Below are 9,567 nucleotides of genomic sequence, written 5' to 3' on the forward strand. Positions count from 1 at the left end.
CATTATAGCATTTCAAAAAGGAAAAATAACATCTTAAATCTGATTACAAACAGAATACGGATCTCTTTACATAAAAGGAAATAATGGAACCAAGATGTATTCCTAGGAATTAGGAGCTCAATGCAATACTTCAGCTTAAATGATATAAGTGTACACCGTTACAGGAGACGTTCCCCCCTACTTATAATACTTGCGCTTCAACTCCTTCCATCTAAGAAGCCCCTTAGTTGTTCAGTTTCAAAAAAAAAAAATGTATCCTGTTGATACTTTATAAGACATTTACAGGCGTATCTTAACTGCATAGTTGCACCTTTATTTTCCACCTCTGCTCTCATTAATAGAAATTTTCTCCTGCACTCCTGAGTGGCGCGGACAATGTCTGGATAAATCCAAACACTCTGTCCGTGATCTTGTGAAGATCTATTTCTGAAGAAATACTTCATTACAAGATTTCTATCTTTTGCAAAGGTAAATGTGGCTAATAGTGTGCCTCTTGGCTTAATTTCTGTTTGCATTGACATCTCAACTAAATCAGTTACATTAAGTGATTGCTGTTCTTGATTTTCCTCAGACGCTCATTGGTAAATTCTTCCTTGAAACAAAGAAGGCTCTTGATAGTACAGGTGTTAATTCCTTAGGAATCTTCAAACGAAAATTCAAATATTCTTTGAGCATTTCGCCCGGTGCCATTCCTTTCATCAATGGAAAATTTACTATTTGTAAATTTAAATAAAGGAGGTTATTCTCTGTTCTCAATCTTTCTTTCAGTGTAATTTTTTCCTCAATTTTCAGTATTTTCTCATGATGTATATTGGTTATTTTTTCAGTATTCAATCCTCTCTTGTTCAAGTCTAAAAAAGCTTGAGTTAAAGTGGTAATAGCTGATTCAATGGATGCCATGGCTTTCCACAGCGTGTCCATAGTTACAACTGGTGGTTTATGCAATGAAAACACATTTTTGGAATGCATAGTTACCAGATTTTGAAGCGCTGAGTTTTCTTCGATATCCCTTGCCAGTTCAGCCATAGGGGGTTCTGTGGAGGTGCTCTCTCTCTCCCTTACATCTCCACCTCCGTTCGTCTGCCTTCCGCTATCTCCTTCGGGCTCACTCCTCTCCTGCTGCCGAGCAGTACCTGTTTCTTCCTCCCCTGCTCCCGTCCGACCTCGCGGTGGCGATGCCCCTGGGCTAAGTGAAATCTCGTCGGCCATTGCGAGCGTTCCAAGCTCCTGGAACTCTTTCCTCGCGGCCCTCACTTCTGGTGTTTTCAGGGTAGATTCGTAGAAGCTCTCTATCTTCGTTTGGAAACTTTCTTCCTTAAAGGTAATATTTTCCTTCAGTCGCGCCTTTCGTTTTGTGTGCGGCATGTCAGTAAATCAACAATATTTCAAAGGTAATCTTGGAAAGAAATGACCAGGCAATAAGAGAGCTCCTCACTTGCGTCTCATGGAGCGGCCATCTTGGCTGCATCAAAAACAATCATATTCTGATGACTCTGGAACGCCGCTTATTCTCAAGTTGCACTGCCTCAAGCGGTTTTTTAAGTCCTCAGTTTTCTCTACGAGCGATGCTTGCTCAATTTGCAGGTTGGCCTGTAAATCTGCCATCCTCTTAAGGGACTCTTCCTGGCTCGCCATGCGTACATGTAAGTCGACAGCACGGGTCCCCAAGGCCGCTAAATCTTCACGCACCTCAGATATCAACGCTAGTAGCTCTAATTTGTGCTGTTTCAGGTCGGAACAGCGTTCCAGTGCTTGCTTACTGAAGGAAAATTATTTTAAGTCTGATGTTTTTCGTTTAGTGGCCATTATTAGATCGTAATTGGTAAGGCCAGCTGAATGTAATTGATTAAAAAGAGAGGATGGCAGAAGTTCACTCAGGATGCAGACAGGGTAAAGCAGGAACTATGAGACTAGGCAGCCATTCCTGTTGGTGACATCAGAAAATTAGCCAGCTAGAGTTTAGTTGGATAAATTAGGGGCATTCCAGGGACGTAAACGGGAGGAGTTGAGTTAGCCCGAAAAGTTATCCAGCTAACTCTGGTCAGCCCTTAGACCTGTCCTAAAGTTTGCCAGAATAAAGTTTTCCAGCTGACTTTAAGATAGCCAGATATATTCAGCACTGAATATATGGGCTAAGTTAGCCAGATAAGTTTATCCAACAAACTAGCTAATCCACTCAGTGGCTAAATATAGGCCTTTAGATATTTTGGTAACATCCAGCTGATATCCAGTATATAAGAAGCACTAGAAATCACTTCATGTGCTACTGCTAGAAGATATTAATATTTCCACAGAAAAGATAAAACCAAGTACAAGATCATCATGTGATTTCTTTGGTTTCTCTGCATAATTCATTTTATATGAAGAACAAGTGGACCTCGATTTATTCTGGCTTTTACAATAAAGTGATTTTGCTTTTAGATCAGCAAGGTTTGTCAGTCCATTAATTCCAGCAAAGAAACATTGAGTTTTGTTGTGTTTTGCTTTTTTTTTTTTTAAACCACCTAGGGTCGGTGCACGGCAGACTGCGGAAGAACCCAGACCATTTACTCGTCTCAACAGGACAAGCCCGAAGTAGAAGGACACATCTACACATAGTTTAAGGGAGACGTTTTCAACAGGACATCCAAATGGTAAGGTATACATGCACTGTTCAGCTTACACACTTGGCTGACTTTCAGACGCAAGGTAGCCATGTACCTGTTGTGTGACTAGAAGTACGTGGGCACACTTGGACAGTGTTGGACAACTGTGAGCATTCAGTCTTGAAATTGAAATGCATATATTTAATTTCCAACTATATCTTTGGAAGACCCTCCGGAGCGCCTATTTTCTAGGAGGCCAAAATACAAGTCTGCTTTCTGACAGCTAAAAATTCATGTATCCAGATATAGTGGATTTAGGAGGTTTAACATTATTTTTTTTCCCCTGCCCAAAAGATACCCAAGTCTTGAAAATTGACAACAAAATGTGTAAATGTTTCTCTTCCTCCAAACCAACCTGAGCAAAACTGTTTTTTAAAAGTTAGATTTGAACTGAGATGAAGCCAACTGATTGTGCAAGTAACTTGGAGGCACAGTTTCAAAAGTCTAAATCTCCATTTGAGCTGAGCAGCTGGAATTGTACCCATGTCTAATTGATTTTGTTATTAATCACGCATTTTTGACTGCTTGGCCTTATATAGGGTCCGAGCTAAGAGCTGGGTGGACTTTTGGCTGAGATTGAGAACCTGTACAATATGGGGGCAGGATGTGAACACCCTGCCACCCAAACCCCATGGGCACAAAACTATTAGGACCAAGGCCAGTGCATCCATTAGGTGAGCTAGGCTGTAACTTAGAGTGCCAACCATTAGAGAGTGGCAAAACCATTAGCGCACGCTCCTGGCCAGCAGCCAAAGACGCAGAGGAGAGCAATCAGAGTGGGGCCGCAAGCAGAACCCATCCCATTCCTGGCTGAAGATTAACCTGAAGGTGGCTGCGAGAGGTGAAGATTAGGAGAGAGGCCAGGTGGAGCTGTAAGTGGATCTCTTCGTGCTCGCTTGGCACGGCTGCAAACAGAGTCTATCCCGCTCGCGACTGAATAGGAGAGGCCCAGTGGGCCACAAGTGGGGCCCATCCCACTCATGGTCAAAGACACAGAGGAGAAAGGTTGGAGAGAGTCGCAGGCAGAGCCCATCCTGTCTGCAGTTGAAGACAAAGGAGAGAGGCCTAGGAGAGCCATGGGTGGAGTCTGTCCTGCCTGCAATGAAAAAATATGGAGAGGCCCAGAATGAGACACAAGAGTACCTGTGAGCCTAAGTGAGAGAGCAAGGGAGCCTGTGTGAAGGGATATGTGTGTGCATGAGAGAGAGAGCCTATGAGAAAGGGATTGCGTATGTGAGAGAGAGAAAGAGACATACCTTTTGAGGGAGTTTGTATATGTGCAGGGGCGGATTGGCCTATCGGGGGATCGGACATCCCGCGGTGGGTCGGTTGCTCTAGTTACGTGGTCTGCCAAGCACGGCTGTGACAGAGCCGCACTCGGCAAACCACGTGGCATCTCCTGGGCCGGCCAGGGTGGCAAATCCCTGGGCCGGTCATCATCAGGAATCCGCCCCTGTATATGTGTGTGTGTGTGACAGAGAAGTGTGTGTAAGGCTAGGTGTGAGACAGAGAGGAAGCATGTGTGAGGGGGGTATGTGAGAGAGAGAAGGGGATCCTTCTTTGCGTATGAGTGTATGTGTATGTGTAAGAGATCAAGTGTGTGAGGGTGGATATGTGCTTGAGAGAGAGAGAGCCTTTTTGATTGTGTGAGAGAGAGACAGAGACTGTGTGAAGGGGTGTGTGTGTGTGCGTGCGTGTATGATTGTGTATGAGAGAGAGATATTGTGTGAGACTGTGCATGTGTTTGTATGTGAGAGAGTGCGAGCCTGTGTGAGGGTGTGTATGTATGTGTGTGAAGGAGCATGTGTGATGGTGGGTGTGTGTATGTGTATGTGTGAGAGAGAGAATGAGCCTATGTGAATGTGTGTGTGAGAGAGGGGCAGAGGGACCCTGTGTTAGGTGGTGTATTAGATAGAGGGAGCCTGTGTTAGGTGGTGTATGTGTGTGTGAGAGAGACAGAGAGCCTGTGGGAGTGTGCATTTGTGTGAAAGAGGGAGTTTCTGTGACTGAAAGAGAGAGAAGAATCTAGCACAAGAGTATGTGTGTGAGTGAAAGAGATTGTATGTGTGTGAAGGTGCATATTTGAGTAAGAGAGAAAGGGAGTATGCATGTACTGAGACAAGGAACCTGTGTGTGTGAGAGAGCGCGGGACCTGGGAGAGTGAATGAGGGTATGTGTGTGTGTGAGAGAGAGGGAGAGAAGGTCTGAGAATGAGAGACTGTGGGTATTTCTGTGTGCGTAAGTGTGTGCATGGGTGAGAGAGCACGTGTTTATGTATGGTAACACGTGCATGTGTGGAGAGCCTGTGCATATGAGTGTGAGAGAGAGCGTGAATATGTATGTCTATGTGAGTCAGAGTTAAAATTTTGTTCACAACAACCTACCCTCCCCACCCCATCAGCTAATCCACAACAATCTCAGGGCTTCTGTAAATCAAATGTTCCCAGGAAAGGGGAGTGGTTGATTTTTTAATCCTTGTTAGTTTTAATCATTGGGTGTCATTTGATGTGTCTGCTGTTTGTCAATATTTTTTTAGAGTTTGAAAGTTTTTTTTTATTTTTATGAGTTTTTTAATTATTGGATGTCATTCTTATTGTCAGCTATTTGAAATATTCTTTTGAATATTACGGTTTTACTATTATTGATGTTTTATATGTCTGGATTTTATTCTTTGATATTTTATGAATAATGACAATGTTTCTGTTTCCTCATTGTTGCGCTGTGTACAGAGTCTAATGTGGTTTCCAGTTCAGTTTTTGTCCACATATTTTTAATTTTTTACTTTATGGTCTCTTTATTCAGTATTTGGTAAGGGTCTCTCTGTATCCTGCATGTGTGATCAAACTTGAGGTATTCTGCTAGCATGTAGGGTTCTATAGCAGATAGGATTGTTCTGGTTTCCTAATAGGAGATGAATTGATAATTAGAGCCTGGTGTAAATATACAGTGTTTCCTTTTCATAGATAGGGCTGTTACTATTTAAGTGCTAGCAGTTAGTGCTGTTTTGGTATAGGAGGTTTACTATATTATAATTAAGTTAACTCATGCCTTTGAATGCCAAGCTCACACTCAATACATGCTACAATAGGCCTAATTATGTAAAAAATAACCACTAGAAAAAATGCATCAAAATGAATTAAATGGAGACCATCATACCTGAAGGAAATCGCCAACATACTTAGCTCTTCCTTATAATCATCAGTCTCCACATTTACATTTATTTTGTTGTATGTATTTTTTTCTGCTGGCACCCTGTAGTCTCTCAGTCGTGCTACCTATCTCTATCCTATGAACCATCTTCCAGCAACCCTCCTTCCTATCTGAATACCCTCCAATAAATATGTCAATCTCAAATCAAAAGCAGACTTCCCTATAAACAATATCCTCTCTCTCCACTATCTTGATCAAGCCATCAGGGGAAAGCCCAGTTTTAAGTTTCTTTCTAAATGCCAGGTAGTTTAAATCTGCTCTAGTTTCCTTTGATAATTTTATTCTACTGTACAGTTGTGATTACAGAAATAGACCGCTTCCTGCTTCAGTACGTTGAAATAATTATACTGGAGACATTTCCAATAGATGATCTTGGGAGGACCAGAAATTCCAGCTGGGACAATACTAAATCATTCTGCCCTATAAATATCTAGGACCCATTTCTCCAAAAGAGCGGAAAGTCAGTCAGGATTTTAAATCTAAACCTTGCCTCTATCAATAACCAATGCAGCATTCAGAGTAAAAGGGCTGCTCTAGTTTTTTCAAGTTTTATCCAAAATAACCCTTGCCACTACATTTTGTGTCCTTTGCAACTTGTATAAATAAATTTGTTTAGCTGGTAACCCTATGTGTAGGGCGCTGCAGTAATCCAGCATTGTCAATACAAGGGAAATGACTACGTTTTTAAAAGTGAGGGCATGGTTGTTTCACCGACCAAAGCTTCGTGAAAGCTTGTCCTGCTACTGGTTGAATTTCAGACTAAAAGATTCTTACATCCAAATCTCTGACTTGCTCTGAGGGGAAACATAAGATCCATTAGTAGGAAGAAGCATCCACTGCAGCCAGAAAACCTGTCTTAGAGCTGTTAAGTTTCAATTTATTATCGACTAACCAGTCAGCTACCTCCTGCAAACACCCATTTAACTTTCCTCCCTTATTTTTTTTTTTTTACATCATATGCCAGATATGTCATGATCCCATATCTTCTAGTGACTGGGCCTAGAAGTACAAATCTGAACTTTGTGGCATACCAGACGAGAGCAATCTGGGTAAAGATATTACTCCTTTCACTAAGCTGACCCTCACCCCCATCCCACTGGTCAAGCATTCTCTCCATGACTGATAACAGAGCATGGACTCCGTGCTACGCTCAGCACAGATTCCAGTCTGGTTAAGACCTCTGATTCCTTTTAAACAGATTCGAGCTGCAACAATATTCAGGGCCTACCCTAAACTGTGGGATGAATTTCAAATAGTTGCAGAGTAGTGGACAGGACAGACAAAATTGTGCGAAAGCGCCCACAGGAAACAGCTAGCCGGTAAGGTCCTACTTAAATCATGATCATGTGGAAACTGTACATCCTGCAGTTAAGTTAAAGCCCTATTTATATTAGGTTTGTTTTCTCCCGAAATTGAGTACTCCCAGCTGTGTTTCTGACTTATAACTTGAAATGGTTGTGAACATTTTTGGGAACAGAAGAGTATTTTGTGTATGATAAATACCCAGACATATTCCCAATGCATGCTGATGAGTGAGCAGGTGTTATAGCAAATGCCTTCATTGCCAAATGTTAATTTAATCTTTTTATATCTACAGCACCTGAACGTAATCCGTTTTGAAGTGCCTGAAAGTCGGAATACAAATCAGCTAAATATTAATAATAATGTACTACCAATTCTGGCTGAACAGAAATTACCACATGATCAATAGTCCACGTTTAGTCCTGGGGGCTTTTGCTTTTCTCTTATGGTGTACGCGCCACCCACCTAGTGAAAGATTTTATGCACAAATGTATTCACCTTGCACTGATTACGAGCCACACATAATAGTGTTGTTTCATTTCTCTTCCAGCAGTAAAATGGTCAGTGCCACCATCCCAGCAGAAGAAGTGATAATAACATACAGAACCCTGATGACCTGGAATAATTCCTTGGCAATCCACGCAGCGGCAGAGAATTCCAGCAATTCATCATTCTGCCCACTGTTTGATGGATGGAATTTGTTATATAAATGGCAGCCGGTATTCCTCTGGTTCATCTTCGCTCTGGGAGCACTAGAAAATGCTTTTGTCCTCAGTGTGTTCTGTCTTCATAAGAGTCGGTGCACCGTGGCTGAAATCTACTTGCAAACATGGCCGCCGCCGACCTGCTGCTAGTTTCTGGCTTACCTTTCTGGGCCATTAACATTTCACAGCAGTTTTCCTGGCCCTTTGGCCAGTTCATGTGCAAGGCTGTCAGCGTTCTCATTTATATGAACCTCTACGCCAGTATTTATTTTTTTTGATGATGGTTAGCATTGACCGCTATCTGGCCCTGGTAAAAACCATGTCCATCGGCCGTTTGCGGAGTCCTTATATGCCAAATTCATTTGTTCACTTATCTGGATTTTTGCCTTGCTGGTTAGCATGCCTACATTATTACACCGAACTGTAAGCTTCCTCCCAGAACTGAACAAGGACATCTGCCGTATTGTGTATCCATCGGAACAATGGCGTGTCGCATCTAATTTTTCTTGAACATCTTGGGCTTTTTGACACCCCTAGTTGTCATTACATTTTGCACATTTCAAATCATAAAAGCCTTGAGGAACAACGCCATGCAAAAACTCAAGGAAATCCAGACAGAAAAGAAAGCTTCCACCCTAGTTCTTGTAGTCCTCTTGGTGTTCATCTTCTGCTGGCTCCCTTTCCAGCTGGTGTCCTTCTTTGACACACTCTATATTTACCAGATCATATCTGGCTGCACCACAGAAAAGGTCCTACTTATTGCTGACCAGATCTCGAGTTACTGTGCCTACAGCAATAGCTGCCTTAACCCAGTGCTCTACGTCATTGTGGGGAATCATTTCCGAAAGAAAGCAAAAGAGCTGTACAAGCAACTGCTCACGAGAAAACGTAAGAGACGGAACACGAATGCTTCACTGCCCATGGACAGTTCTATGGATACTGTGAGAACTTCCATTTCCATGGGTTTCCCAGCCAATAAACTGGTTTCATGATTGCCTTACAAGTTAGGAACCATTGCACTATATAATGTAGACAACACCATATGAAGACTTCATTTCATCTGCCACAGCTGTTCACCGATACTATGCAAACAAATTCAGTAATGCTTTTGCTATAGTTACAACACATATTCTACAAAAACCAGATATTTCTTCAAATATAATCCCCAGACCCTAATATTTATGGAATATATGCTTTCTTTGCCCATCCTATAAAAATGTAAAGAACTTTGGGGACTTTTTTTTTTTTATAAAGTTTGCCATAATTTGTTATAATAGAAAGCTCTAAACATACTGACCCCTAATCCTCAGTTCTGCAGTATTTCTTAGCCTCACAAACGGCTAAATAACTGCAGATATTCAGATGGAAGCAATGTTTTATGATGTGAAATAAATTGTGTGTGTGTATATATATCTATGTATATATTTTTTCCACGTTCTTGGGAGATATGTGGCTCTTTCCTATAAAGATTCCCTAATTATTGGACACGTCAGAATTTTGGAGGAACAATATTCACGGACAAGTCTAACTGCCACTATTTGCTTTCTTTGCTTATCGGGAAAAGCGATTCCTGATAAGCCGAAGTATTTGTATGCCTTGCCATAATATTTTGACATCATGGCAGATAATATTTTCACAGACACCAGCATGGCAGAAATCCCTTTCCCACCCTGGAGGTCTTTTCTCACCATCTACTTGTGAGAACT

General features: G+C 41.8%; 1 protein-coding gene across 1 annotated transcript; it reads left to right on the forward strand.

Annotated features, from left to right (window-relative positions):
* The first annotated feature begins 2,506 nt into the window (after window positions 1–2,506).
* LOC115082514 (B2 bradykinin receptor-like) lies at window positions 2,507–8,859 on the forward strand. The gene is given in 6 exon segments (XM_029586741.1): window positions 2,507–2,633; window positions 7,708–7,979; window positions 7,982–8,127; window positions 8,130–8,202; window positions 8,205–8,360; window positions 8,363–8,859. Coding segments are annotated over 5 exon segments (1,131 nt in total). The 5' UTR covers window positions 2,507–2,633; window positions 7,708–7,714; the 3' UTR covers window positions 8,854–8,859.
* The last annotated feature ends 708 nt before the right edge of the window (window positions 8,860–9,567 follow it).

This window comes from Rhinatrema bivittatum, unplaced genomic scaffold, assembly GCF_901001135.1.
Source record: "Rhinatrema bivittatum unplaced genomic scaffold, aRhiBiv1.1, whole genome shotgun sequence".
NCBI classification, from domain to species: domain Eukaryota; kingdom Metazoa; phylum Chordata; class Amphibia; order Gymnophiona; family Rhinatrematidae; genus Rhinatrema; species Rhinatrema bivittatum.